We start from the raw sequence: 14,250 nt of genomic DNA on the forward strand, positions 1-14,250 counted from the left end.
GCTCTGCAGCAACGTGTTTATTAGCAAATTAATTACTTAAGGTTCATGGTTTCTATTAAAGAGAATTCACTGTAGGGTTCTTTGTTGTGTGGACAGTTCGCGTACCATGTGAACAGCAGCCCTGCAAACTCTATCAACCTAAATAAAACATCACATAAAAAAAGATATGTTAAAAACATATTTCAAATTTGGAGTTCGAAATGCCTTTGGCAGCTGAGCCCCGGCACACAGCAACTTCTCTTTTATTTTCTGTCATGACAAGGACACCAGGTCCCTCATCAGAGACGTGCTCCATTTTCAAAGAAAAACGGTCAGTCACCCTGAAAAGTGTTTCAGTCCTTTATCATTTGTATCAGTGTAAAGTAAGTGGGGCATCTTCGTATGTTGTTCTTTCATGCAACTCTATATAGGACAACGTACCTGTGAGGTAAAGGCGCCTGTCAAACAAGAAAAAAAAAAAATCAGTAGCAGACTGAAGAAAAAAAAGGCTCCCCCTAAAGAAATTAGGATAACAAATGGTACAAACTCGATATCGAGCTCAGGGACACGATTTGTGACCACCTTATTTTCAGCCACTCATTGACTCAAATGCAACATATGGACATGTCATCTTGCACAGAGGCCAAATCACAAAGTGGCTTGATTCAAATTAGTTGTTACATTTAAATCTTTTGCTTCTTTGAAGGTCTCATTTACTGTGTATATGAACAATGTACAGGTGCCACAATATTCTCATAAATCCCCTTATTTTTCCCTCACTGACTCATGATGCATAACTTGGATTTCAATCAATCACGTATTGCAACGGGCCGACATTGTGCGACAGCCTTGACATTTTGTGTGTGTGTGTCTGTGTTTGTGATCAGTTGTTTACCTCATGTGATTAACCTGTTGCTAGGTGACCATCTCGAGAAGAATCCATTCATATACGGCCAGAATCTTATCAGCTGCAAGGATATTAGAACAGCTGTTCAACCACCTGCTGTACACATGATGTACATGATTTCTTTTCCAGGAAGACCTGACTGACTTGCCTGGGCTCAGTTCAAACACTCAAAATGAGATGCTTTTCTTTTTATCAGATTTTACGAAGAAAATCTGCTCTACTGCTACCTTCTGAGAGGAGTTTGTCAAGAAATGACATCTTTTAAGTATTTGCTTAATGCACTGAAGCCAGCACCACTAAAACATGGTAGATATATTTCAATATATGTACACATTAAAATAACAAACTATGGTTCACTTCAACATCTCACAACACCTTATTCTACCATATCTTAGTTGAACTTTTCACTTTGAATCAAGTGTATAAATCAAGTTTGATATAAAAAGGCCTATTTAAGTTTTTTCTTTTCCTGCTGACCCCTTTTTAAACTCAGTCAATTATTTGAGCGTATGAGCATTCAAGCATGTCATGAAAAAGTGGGGTGTGTTCCTTCGTGTAAGTTGCCCGAGCAAAGTGATAAAACATGAAACTGATGGTACAGTTGTGCAAAAAGTGGACAAAGGGCCTGCAACAGTTTTAAAACATGTAGTTTTTCTTTAAAAACATCAAACTAACATAATTTATAGAAAATGTCAAGATGACGTACATGCTCTGCTATAAAACATATGGCAGAAAAAGTCTTCAACAGTGAGCCTTTCAGGCAAGCTTTCCAGAAGGGAAGTACATACATTGATTCATCTTGCACAATTCAACTCTTTCCAGGTGAAAATTTTTGACAGTAGTCTCTGAGCAGCAGAGTGCTTCATCTCTACCCCACTAAGAGTGGCTGGAGTGCTGGTCCCATTTCTGGTCTCCATCCTCATTAACCCAGATGTTGATATTAATAAGATGAAAGCAGGTCTAGACTAGAAAGAGGGCAGATTGAGAAGAAGCCCTGATTTCAGAATGGTCACCCCAAAGTGGGACACCATAGCTCCTCCTCTGCCAGGGGAATAAAACCTGTTTCTATATTAAAAAAAATACCCGTAGGTACTTTTTAATTGGTCCCCCTCTCCAGAGGTTGGAGTGATAAAACTGTATCACATGAAGACAGAAATGTCAAGATGATGACAACCATTCCTTTTTTTTTACTTTTTAGAATGACAAATCATTGTCTTTACATCTCTAAAACCTTAAGGATGTGTTATTTGGCTTAAAAATAGTATTAACATTATCCTCTTCATCACTGCAACTATGTATTTCAGAAAAATACAACTCAGAATGAGAATTCGAGATAGATAGCACAGGGTGAAGAACTCAAAGAACAATAGTGTCAATTGTCTCTTGTTTACAATGTGTTTTTCTATTGTTTTTCTCTACATGTCTTTTCATACTAGTCCGGTGACAGTGTTAAGATCAGAAGACAGAAGAGCATATAGTAGCAATAGGCACAGACAGTTTATTGACCATATTGATGTATCCTAATACTACAATGTTTTAGTCAAACAACTTTTCAAACTCACAGAGGAAATCAACATAGAATATAAAATAACACAACATAAAACTAAACCTCTTAATGAATAAACACAGATTTAGACTAGTTGAAAAGTGATTGATCGAGGGGTAGGAAGCTTGTGCAGTTCTTAGTACCACAGTGACACACTTTCCTCTGGAGTGCTTTTGTCCTCAAGGCCTGTGAGGAAGCATCACTTTTCATGGACAGTTGCTCTGCAGGAGGTTGGTTTCGGTAGCCCCCTGAATAGTCAAATGTCAACTCCTCTTGGGTGCAAATATCCCTACAAGCAAACAACGCCAGTCTGGGTATAAGAGAGTGAACGCGGACAGGCACCATTATAAGATTGGGTTGGCAGGAGTGGTTTAGAAAGCGTCCTACATTTCCCACCCTGCACGGGTCAACAAACGTCTCTGTGACGGAGCCTGCTCCTGCATGCTCTCTGACAGCGATAATGTAATTATTTTGTTCTGGACCCTGTGCGAGCTGCCTGCATCTGGCTTCCGTGATACTGATAACTTCCCCTGCATACTCGCACACAAATGTCCCCTGTGGGATCCACTGTAATGCCCGTACACCGAAGCCTGTCTTAATGGTTTTATAGACCTCTAAGTGGAGTTTCAAGCCTTTCTGCACCACACGGTTCATGCAGTTGTCACTGCATGCGCAAAGAGCGTTACATTCAAACACTGGGGTACAGTAGCGACCTTCAGGACTGTGGATTTTAAGCAGTGTGCCATTGTTGTCATATGCCTGTCCATGGGGGTGCATGCAAGGGCAGATCCCACTGATGCAGGAGCAGGAAACACATGTGCATCCAGGAAGGGTAACTTCGCTGGGGTTCAAGGTGCATCCTGGTCCCTGAACGTTATCTGGAGAATACTGAAATGTGACAAAAATGTTGAGAAGAAAACCTTAGCACATTTTATACTAGAGATAAAATAATTACAGAAATAACAGATAATAGAAAATAACAGAATTTCATAAGGACATTCTGAAAATAGCAAACTGAAATTACAATAATGGATATAATGATGTCATGTAAAAGCAGTTTAGTTTAGTATTAGCACAACTGTGCTGAGAGTCAAGGTTCTCAGTCATCCTTGTAATGATCAGCTGTTGTCAAATCTTATTGTGCCCACTGGAATTACTTAAGCCTCTCATCTGAGAGGCTTTCTCAGTTCCAATCACTGTGATGTACTGATTGTTGCAGCAAATATTTTAGACCAAATGTGAACACCTATTTGAAATGCATCACATCATAATCTGAGCTACAAAAAAAGAAAAATCAGGAAGGCGCATGAAGTGGTTATTATTAATATTATTTGTACTCCAGACACTGCGTTAGGACGTTGCAAGGACGACTAGCGGTTGTGTGCTGCCACCTAAAGGCAAAATGTTATGCTTGACATTTAATCATTACCGCTGGTTTTGACAGTTTGCCGTGAAGGTGTTATTGGAATACTTTTAATAATGTACAGAATAAATTGAAAGGGGGCCATTACCACGATGTTATTTCTCTCATATGCTATTTCTGATCAACTGCATGATGTAGCGCAGACCGATTCTAACTCTACTTCAGTCATTTACTGAGGGATGGAAAACAAACATGCTTTACCAATGTGGAAATAAAATCGAATATTACATTTAGTACAACCTATGGCCAATGCTCTCCCAATAACAACAGCCTCGCCGTGGAGTTCACTTGAGTTTAAATTAAATTGAAAGTCTTTAAAAAAGGGTGACAGGCATTTTCTGTCACGAAATATTCACAGACTTTGATTCAGGAGTCTGACACGTGACTATTTTAAATGTAATTTTTTTCTGTTGCTGCCGAATAACGTAAAATGTTCTAATACTTTCTTGTGCTAACCTTGATGCTATCGCCTTTGGTCCTAGCTTTTATGCTGCGAACTATTCACTAAACAACGTTTGTAATACCGACACTGCCTGCTGTGCTGTAATGGGGTTACCTGAAATTCAGAAAGTATCCGTCCGGCGAGATTTCTTGGAATTGAGACGAAAACATCCTCCAGGCCGTTACTAAGGTCTACATAGAGGCTTTCAGACTCACTCATTGCCGAAGCAACGTCAACACGTTTAGCATAGCAATGCTACCTATGTCAACAAACCCTGGGTTTCTCGCTTCCGGTATGTTTATTGCGCCCCCGTGCGTCCAAGTTGGTCGAACTACACTGCATAAAATATTGTAGCGTTTTAGTCAGGGGAAAACACCTGGTTGGCGGTAACAATGTCCGTTTAATAAGCAATAGCTGTTGTTGGCCACAGCCACGCCACACAAGACTCAATAAAACAAACTGTTCTTGCTCTATTCCAGGTTAAAAAAAAATAAAACAGAAGTCCTTGCTCCCTCATGTCTTTTCCAGCTTTCCTTTCATTCTGATATGTAGTCTTCTGTTGCGTAGTACCCCTGACACTTTTCTCCACCCATTCCAACCTGCTTCAACCTGTTTCTTTACTCTTTTCCAGACTCTCCGTTGCTCTGGACTGTCGACCCTAAGTACTTGAAATCCTCCAACTTCTTGACATCCACTCCCTGCAGCCTCACCGTTCCACCTGGGTTCCTCTCATTCAAACACATATATTCTGTCTTGCTGTGACTAACCTTCATTCCTCTCTAGATTTTCTTCAACCTGTTCACTGCTCTCACTACAGATCACAACGTCATCTGCAAACATCATAGTCCATGGAGATTCCCGTCGAACCTCAGTCAGCCTGTCCATCATCACTGCAGGCAATAAGGGGCTCAGAACCAATCCCTGGTGAAATCCCACATCCACTTGAACTTCTCTGTTACCCCTATAACACAGCTCACCACTGTCTGATAGCTAGCATACATGTCCTGCACCAGTCTAACATATCATCAGTATAACTTCCCATATTCCAAGTGACTGTGCTGCTATTGCAGAATGACCAAAAGGTTATTTAATATTTTAGCGTGCTGTAATCATTGCTTTACTGCTAATAATTGATAATCATATTTAATCAAATTTTACTACATGCAAATGAGCATTCAAAAAATTGTGTTAAAATGTCATGAATGACTGAAAATCTGTTCCATTCCGTTTTTTTTACTTGAATTCAGTGTTTGTAAACATTCTTATGAGCTTGTCTACATCCTTTCATCATTTCCATAATTACGTTTGACATTATATCAATTTAACAGATTCAGAATTAGATTTTTGTTGTAGCCTCCAAAGTAAGATTCTACTTTCAAAATATTGTGGTACATGGTAGTTTAATGTGTGTGTATATATATATATATATATATATATATATATATATATATATATATATATATATATATATATATATATATATATATATATATACACATATATATATATATATTTCTGGGCTCATTGGGCTCATTTATATATATATATATATATATATACAGTGACATGCAGTCAGTAGAGGCAGGGGAGGCCGGGCCTCCCCCGTCATCATGGAAAGAAAAAAATGCAAAATGAACAAACTAAATTAAATGGTTAAATTAATTCATTGACTTATACTATACAGTTATTTTCCACATAGCTTCACCATTTTTGGTTGTTTTTTTTTCAAAATCGCTAAAAAAAATTCACAGTTAGCGTTCGAATTTGAAGAGGAGACATGTGGTGATGCGGCAACCAGCTGATCCCACTATGGATTGTGCAATGATTCTTCAAACTGTGCTGGCATGGTATGCACTGAGACCATAGTGCTGTCTCTGTGGATGTCACTATTTAATAGAAAACACACACTTTTAATATATGAACTAAATTTCCATAGTTTAGCTGATGTGTCTTATGTTTTTCATCAACAACTGTAACGTGTTTCTCGTGTTTCTCGTGATCATAAGACGACTGCAAAGAGACATTAAGTGAGGCACGCAGTGACGGTGCCTCACGGTAGGGGGCGCCGCTGATCCCAGGGATCCTTCTTACTACTGGGCTACAGAATAATAGAATTAGCGATAGCAAGCTACAGTAAACAGTTAGCAAGTCAAGTGCAGCCATCCAACTATTTTTTTGCCGATCTCATTGGGCTGTATAGCTCACAAACGGTAAGCGATGGATGTATATCTCCTGGGCGGCTTCTCAACTTTTTGGCCCAGAAGGATCTCATCCAAACTGTTCCTGAGGCGAGAAAGTTGCTCCGGCCGGTGGTCACCGTTCCGGCTACGACAGCATCGGCGGATCGCTCATTCTCGGCACCGAAAAGACCCAAAACATACAGTTTGAACAGGACCGATCAAGGACGACTGTCTTCACTGGCAGTGATTTCCATCGAGACAGAGACTTTTAAAAGAGAAGAAAGAAACGGAAGACTTCTACAAGCAAGTTATCGATACATCAGAAGGAGCGGCGCATGGACTTCATTTATAAGTAAAGGTAAGAGATAATAACTTTTTTTTAAATGTGCTTTTTTCTATGGTACACTTTTTATATGTAAAAAACGCTGATATGATATTTTAAGCAAAACACGTCAACTGTTGCCATTTAAATGGTGAATGAGCTACTCTGTAGGGCTCATATGTTTGTAAATCTGACTGTGATGACGTCAGTGCCTCACCAGCCATGAACCTCACCACACGTCACTGTATATATATACACACACATATATATAAGTTAACACTATATAGTGTATATATAGTGTTATATAGTGTTAACTTATAACTTATCCTCACTCTGACTATTAGTGGATAGTAGTAAAGGCAAATGTAAAATCAATCATTCATCATATCTCCAGTACTGAAGTATTTAAACTCAGTTCACTTTTATTTACCTGCTGTTGTGGTGAACTGTCTTGTCAGAGCAAGGCAAGGAAAAAATACAAATAATGTTCTTAATAATTTTATTTAGAAGTACCTTTCGCCCACTTGTTCATTGTGAGCAGACTGCAGTACTTTCACCGTACCTGCAGATGGTAGAGCTGCTCAAGGCAAGTACTAGCCCTCTTCAATTAACAGAAATGCAGAAAAAGAAAGCAAAATAGATGCTCTGAAATTAATTTTATTTAGACTAATTTATCTTTTCTTTCTTATTTTCCTTTTGGCTGCTCCCTCCAGGGGAAGCCACACCAAATCATCTCCCTCCATCTAACCCTTATCTCTGCATCTTCTTCTCTCACACCAACAAACTATATCTATTTATTTAATTTTTTTGTTCAGAAATTGTAAAATGCATTAACAAATCCAATGTTTGTGATGCCATATGTATAACATAATGTTGCATTGCGTGGTGTTTTTTGAACAAGTGCCAACCCCAAATAGTTGTTTTCTGAGCATCAACATAAAAATTGAAAACATTGCTATATTTATAATGGATTGTCCAAGAGACCTCAGAGAAGAAGACAGAAAATTGCCATGATACTGTTACAGAGGCCTCTGGTCTCAAGCCTCTGCTAATTGCAGACTATTGTGTTTTTTTTTTCTTTTTCCTTTTTTACACCAAGCCAGTTGTAAACGCTCTACATTTATCAGATAACGAATTGTCACCACATGAAATTGCTATGCAGTGTTTTATTCTCTGGTGGCTGTCTAAGACAGATGGAGGGAGGGGCACATTGTCATTTGGCATTTCCATGCTGCACAACAGCGGCCAAGGAATTTCCTTTGAGAATTAGCCTTCATCTTTGTCCTTGGGCTAAATGGAAGTTGTAAGTGTTGCATGTAGATTCTTCAGATCGTATATTTAGTCTTATTCTAGGACATTAGCTGTGAACTGCAATATGATTCTTAGAATAAAGTTTTAGCAAAAGTGTTGCAAAGAATTAATTACTCTGCTGCCATACAGACATATTAATAATGTTTGTGATGGAACAGCTTTCAAATGCTTGACATGTCTAGAAAACTGCTGTGTTCACAATATATCTGTTTAAGTTACTGAGTAAAAGCTGAATGTTTAAAGACATGTTTATTTGATTTTTGATTTGTCACCATGTATTCTGTAAGCTAAGTCTCTCCATTGTAGACAATGTTGTAATACTTTTTAAAGGCTTTTTGTGAACTAACACATTAATCTAGTATATTTATATCTTAACATTTTATCAGAATACCATCCATTCTACTGGGCATAATGGGCCTACCAGATTGGCATACTTGCCCTAAATGAATCATTGGGTCAAAAGCAGTGCACTCAGTTTTGATTGTTCATTACCTAAACTCAGCCAGCTGCACAGGAAGGAGATACTTCACTTAAGTTAGCTGAAACTGTATTTTCTGGGGTTTTTTTTTGTTCCTAAAAACTGTGGTAAACATAACAATGAGCCCAGAATTTTCACCTTATAGGCTACTGTCTTGATAAATGTAGGAAGTTAATAACGGGAGTTGAAAAAGCAAATTTAATTATGTGTTAACTGCATAGCTGCAATATGTGTTATCAGTGCAAGTCTCAGCAGCAAAGCTAATAGCTGTGTGATGGTGCATCAGGGGCTGTTATTTGTCAGGCTGTTTTATACAATATTATAAACTCTTCCTTGACACTAGAAAGTCAGGAGTCAGTCAAAGAATATGCATAATACATATGGCAAATGATTACTTTAATGCAGCTCAAGAATTAACTTTGACAGCAAACACACAACAGCAATTTTTGGTCACCAATCTAAAAGAGGTACTGGCATTAGTCTTTTAAATGTTTAACAGTTAGACGAAAATTGCAACGATGAAAAATTAATAAATTAATATGTAAACACCTTTTTCTCGGCTAATTGTCGACCTTTCCAGAATAGTAATACAAAAGGACTGCTTTGAAATTTTAATTGACTTTGAGCTGTTTGAGAAAAATAACTATTTTTATGCATTCTTAAATATGTCATACTTTTCATCCTCAATTTTAATGTTTTATCATTCTAAATTATTCCAAAACTTCTGAGTACACTCTTGGATACATATACATTGGGATAGTATATTAGATCTGGTAGTCCTCTTGGGACTGAGGAATAAAATAAACCCTCTATGTCACCTGGTATTATCCTTGAAACAACCTTGAGATTAAGTGACATGGTAATGAAAAAACATGCCGATAATTTGACATTGTGCCTCTCATTACAGTATGTTGGCTGACAGCTGTAAAAGCTTGCCCTGCCAGATGAGGTAGGTGGTAGGGGGTCTTAAAGGGGCACTATTGTCAGAGATCCTGGAGTTTAATGAGAGCATACATGTCAACACAAGGGAGCTGAACTGTGAGCCTGGACTACAATTGGTCAGGGAGTTAATGAACCAAAGGGCACATTCTCCAGGGAGATCATCAACAACTGTCCTGCAGTCCCTCTGCTGTTGCGCTGATTGACTTGACCTCAAATTGACAGAAATAGTTCTCACAGATTGTGAGGAGAGCTGTGCCAAAGACCAACTAGAGAACAAAGCAATTCAAAGGTTTTCTTCATCTGCCTTTGTCAGCTTGACTGCCCATGGTTATAATGGCTTAACCTTTTCTGACTGCCTTATGGAGTTTATCAAAAACAATCAGGCTCAACAGGGAAACACTGGTCAGCAAGAAGCAACAAACCCGGCCATCAAGAGATTTTTATCAGTGTATTACCAACTTTTCTGTATTGCGCGTTTCTCAGAGACAAATTAGTAGAATGATTTCAGATTGCATTATAGCACCTGAGGGGCAATGATCCCATGGGACTTCCTCTGCAGCCTAGCAACCGCAGTGACAGTGTGATTCAATCACCTGACAAGATTTTGTAAAGCAATTAAGCCAGGAGTCAAGTGAGTTCAGCGGGCCCCTGAGGCTAGCAAAATATTCAGGTTGCTGTGAGTTTGAAAAATGAGCTGACTTTTCATTGACGACAAACAGCAAGTAACTCAAAATGATCCAAAACCTTTTGGGTTTTCATTATCAGAACTTTTGCAGTCAATAAAGTTTAAATCTAACAATTCAAATATACACCATTTTAAATGTAAAAATCAGAATCAGAAAAAAAAGGATTTGTCCCCAATACTCACCTGCCACTTTTTGGTTTTCCAACATAAATATAATGAAGAATTACACAAGAATACCCCAATAAATCTTGTGGTCATTGAGGTTATGTAACTTTTTTTTTCAATCAATTTGAAAGGACGTTTTGAAAGGTTTCATTGGTCCTGCTGTTGAAAGAGACCAGCCAGTGGTGAGAGAGGCAACCAATTTTCCATTTACATTGATAGAAGGCAAGGAATCTGGCTTCCTGATCAGCTGATTTTGATTTTGCTCTGCCTCTCTGTATCTTACTAATAGCGTGACACCAATTCAAATAAGTTGTAAAAGCGGTTTATTTCTCTTTATTGGTCCCAGCTCAACTGTGCAGAAAAAAAAAGAAAGAAAACCTCACGGGTGGTTTAAAAATATAGATTTCTTTGAATGAGTACTCACCTATACAGTGACCATGTGGTTAGCTCTCTTAATTATTTAGCTATTTTCCAAAATCATTGTTTAAAATGGCCAGTTTTCACTCTAAATCTTTGCCCCTATGGTTCTTTTTTTCCAGGCATAGAGTCACAAACTAACTTTTTCAAATTCTAAAATTTAGACACAAATAAATTTGTTGATAGAGTTAACCTGCAATATTTTGACTTGAAGCATTTGTGAATTTGTTGATGACCTCCTGATATAATATAGACGATATAGGGTGCATAACATTTTAAAGTATATTGTGTTTCCCAATTCCAAGGATAGACATTCCCTTTATTTTTGATATATTTCAACAGAGGGGCTTGTCATGCAATATAACAGACATTTCCATTTTCCCTTCAAATAATAAATTATATGATAGTATAAAAATACCAAAACTTTATGTTGTGAGCTTCAACTAAACACTCAGCATTTGGGAACTTCAAAGAAGCTTTGCCATGTGATAGAATTAATTCATGTTCTTCAGAATGTTTATGAAATAGACATAGTCAAACATGCAGTTCTATTATCGTTTTTTTTTTTTTCATTGGCAAAGGGATCTTTACAGTAAAAGAAGAATAACTTTACAGAATTAACTTATTTCCACTTTTTGTTATCCTGAGAGGTGCAGAATACCATACATGACATAGCTTTTGTCTATTTTTATGTGGCAAAACATGCCATGCATTTGCCTGGTATACATAAAACACACCATTGTGTGAATTTTTGAGGAGACAATACATTCAAAAAACTGTTTTCTCTGATGTTGTCATGCTGTGTACGTATATAGATATTTAGGAATATTGACTTCACACTCTACCCCCGAATTTTGCTTTGATTTACCGCAGGGCACTTTAAACAGAAGATAGAAATGCATTCATACCTTTTTGCCATCAGTATGATTTAACACGGATTCACACATACCAATATGCTTGAGGCAAAAACAACGTTCTTTAATTAGGCCCTGGGAGACAACAGTAGAAAGATCCGTCCAACTTCATTATGCATTTAACAGATGATTAATATGAGGCTTCTGGAGTGAATAGTCTGTTAATCAGACTGTACAAATACAGTAATGTAATTCACAATTGTCTTAGTGGCATTGCAGCAAGTGATGTAACATTGTCATGATGGCCACCGTCCTTAATCTTTACTTATTATTTCTACATGAACATGGGTGCATTGGTCATCTTTCACACAAAGTGTTGTTTGTCAAGACTAATAATTTATGGATATAAACCAGATGGTGACCACATTCCCTTCAGGAATTGAGTGAATTTCCTATGTATGGTCTGCAATGGTATTTCATGATTCTTGTGTAAAGTCACTTTACCATAGTTAGTTTTAGCCATCTTGTATCGTAGCTGGTGTGTTTCTGTGATATATTAGTGTTTTGTTTTGAAATTAAAATAAGATGAGATTCAATAAAGGCCACACGCAAACACTTAACATTTCACCTTCAACACTGTTTGCTTTGTTATCTTACTGTTTGCTGACAAATAATCTTTCTGCATAGTCAAATATATTTATATTGATCGTATATGATGAGCGAGCTGCCATGCAGGTGCAGTAACTGTGCGCTCGTACACACACACACACACACACACTGTCCTTGTTACAAAGAAGGCAGCACAAGGCGGATCATTATTTTCAAGAGGGTAGAGAACAACCATAGCAACATTTTCTTCCTCACTAGTGTTAATAAACAGGACATGTGAGATAATACTATGCACATCCGGCAGAGTCACAGAGAAGAGCTATTGTGAGGCAGTGTGGCTTATTAAAGACGTAATGTTCCATTGTTCCAAGCTGCTGTAACTGAACAGTGGTCTATATATATATTTTTTTTTTACTTTTCACTTCTTAATCTTAAATTGAAAGTAGCTCGCTGGCTTTTTGGTTTGAATGGAACTCCTTGAAACTGACTGTGACAGGAGAAACAATAAAACTTTCAAACTTTGCATTTGGGTTATTAAAACTTGTATCAAAAGAAAAAATGTGGGAAATATTCATGTTATTAATATATTTATATTCTGTTATAGTATAAAAAAACAAAATCGTTTTTCATGTCTGGGGGTTTAGTGAGGACAAAGTGCTGGAGAGGAGAAGAACCTGTAAGAAAAATAAAAATGCAATTGCTGTCATCGGTACAAGTGACCTTGTGTGAGATTAAACATTTGATGTATTGAATATTTAGAAGGGGGTTGTAAAAAGATAACACTGTTACATCTTCATCTCAGTTAACAACAGTGTCTATCTCGTTTTTCTATCATTTGTACGTATCATTTTGTTAATTTCGTATGTTTGCATTTAGTTGTTGAACCTTGAAATAAGTGGAACCTGCTGAGTATTGTAAAAGTAGACTGTTTGAAGGCCTGATTTGTTAGAGTAATTAAATTTCAGTTGTCCATTGACATCCCTCTGGCTTCTTCATTAAAAATTGTTGATATAAGGAAAACGTTTCATATTCTTGGATAAAATAAATCATAAAAACAGTCTCAGAATAAAGAATTAACCAGACATCTCTTGCTGCTGTAATTGTAACTTCAAGAGTTTTCACTAATGGACAAAAGTTTCAGACTGCAGACTGGCGAATGAATAATTTAAAGATGCCGTCACTTTTTTTTTTTTTTTCAAGCTGTAACCTTTTCCATCACAGGAGCCCGGATATTTGGTTTGCTTGAATGTGCAAATATCAAAACATCACATCACTCAGTATTTCTTGAAGACCAACTAGTAATCGCCATTACTGGTGTAAAACAAGCGATCTCAGCGTTCCCTTTTACATGGTATTGATTTGACCCAATTAGATTACAACATGGCAGCGGCGAGGAGATCCCCTGGCTCATAATGAGGATGTTCCTGTTTCAGACGCTTCCTTTTTGTGCCTGCATGGGTTTTCTTCAGGTCGTCTGGTGTGAATGACTGAGTGAATGCTTGATTGACGATTGGTCCGGATCGAATACCGCCTCTGGCCCATTGTCAGCTGGGTGTCCTTCCAGCACGTTTGGACATTAAGTGGCATTGACGTTAGATGAATGAATTTTAAAATCAGGAACATGAGTGTCTGAAGTGAGTATGTTTATTACCTGCCTGAGATGTTTTATATAGAGCCAGCAGAGCTCATTGTAAAGTTACATATTTTGCTATGCGTTTTATTAACTTGAAAGGGGCTGATACACATCTCCTAAATTTTCTCTCGTCGAAACATAAAGCACATGAACAGACAGCAGATGCATATGTCTCTTTGTTGACAAGAAAACAATGAAGAAAAATGACAATTTCATACTCAGAACTTTAACGCCCCAAGAGACGTGAAGTTACCAATTGTTCTAATTTAGGAGTTTACTCACACTTTCAGAGCCGATGACATCAAAGGTGTCTTTTCTTTTTTTTTTTTTTCAAATCCATTTATATTTAACAAACAC

General features: G+C 37.5%; 1 protein-coding gene across 1 annotated transcript; it reads right to left on the reverse strand.

Moving 5' to 3' along the window:
- Positions 1 to 1,520: 1,520 nt before the first annotated feature.
- setmar (SET domain and mariner transposase fusion gene) lies at positions 1,521 to 4,609 on the reverse strand. The gene is made up of 2 exons (XM_086168320.1): positions 4,412 to 4,609; positions 1,521 to 3,320 (listed from the first exon to the last, which is right to left on the reverse strand). The coding sequence occupies exons 1-2, from the start codon at positions 4,514 to 4,516 to the stop codon at positions 2,523 to 2,525; spliced, it is 903 nt and encodes a 300-aa protein (XP_086024446.1). The 5' UTR covers positions 4,517 to 4,609; the 3' UTR covers positions 1,521 to 2,522.
- Between the last annotated feature and the right edge of the window lie 9,641 nt (positions 4,610 to 14,250).

The sequence above is a fragment of the Fistularia commersonii genome, chromosome 21, assembly GCF_037954325.1.
Source record: "Fistularia commersonii isolate RoL2024-O1a breed Wild chromosome 21, RoL_Fcom_v1.0, whole genome shotgun sequence".
NCBI lineage: Eukaryota > Metazoa > Chordata > Actinopteri > Syngnathiformes > Fistulariidae > Fistularia > Fistularia commersonii.

Excerpts from the sequence above, each read along its gene's own strand:
- setmar (XM_086168320.1), bottom strand. The coding sequence starts at position 4,516 with ATGAGTGAGTCTGAAAGCCTCTATGTAGACCTTAGTAACGGCCTGGAG. Across the intron at positions 3,321-4,411 it reads GGATACTTTCTGAATTTCAG|TATTCTCCAGATAACGTTCA; the intron begins GTAACCCCATTA and ends GTCACATTTCAG.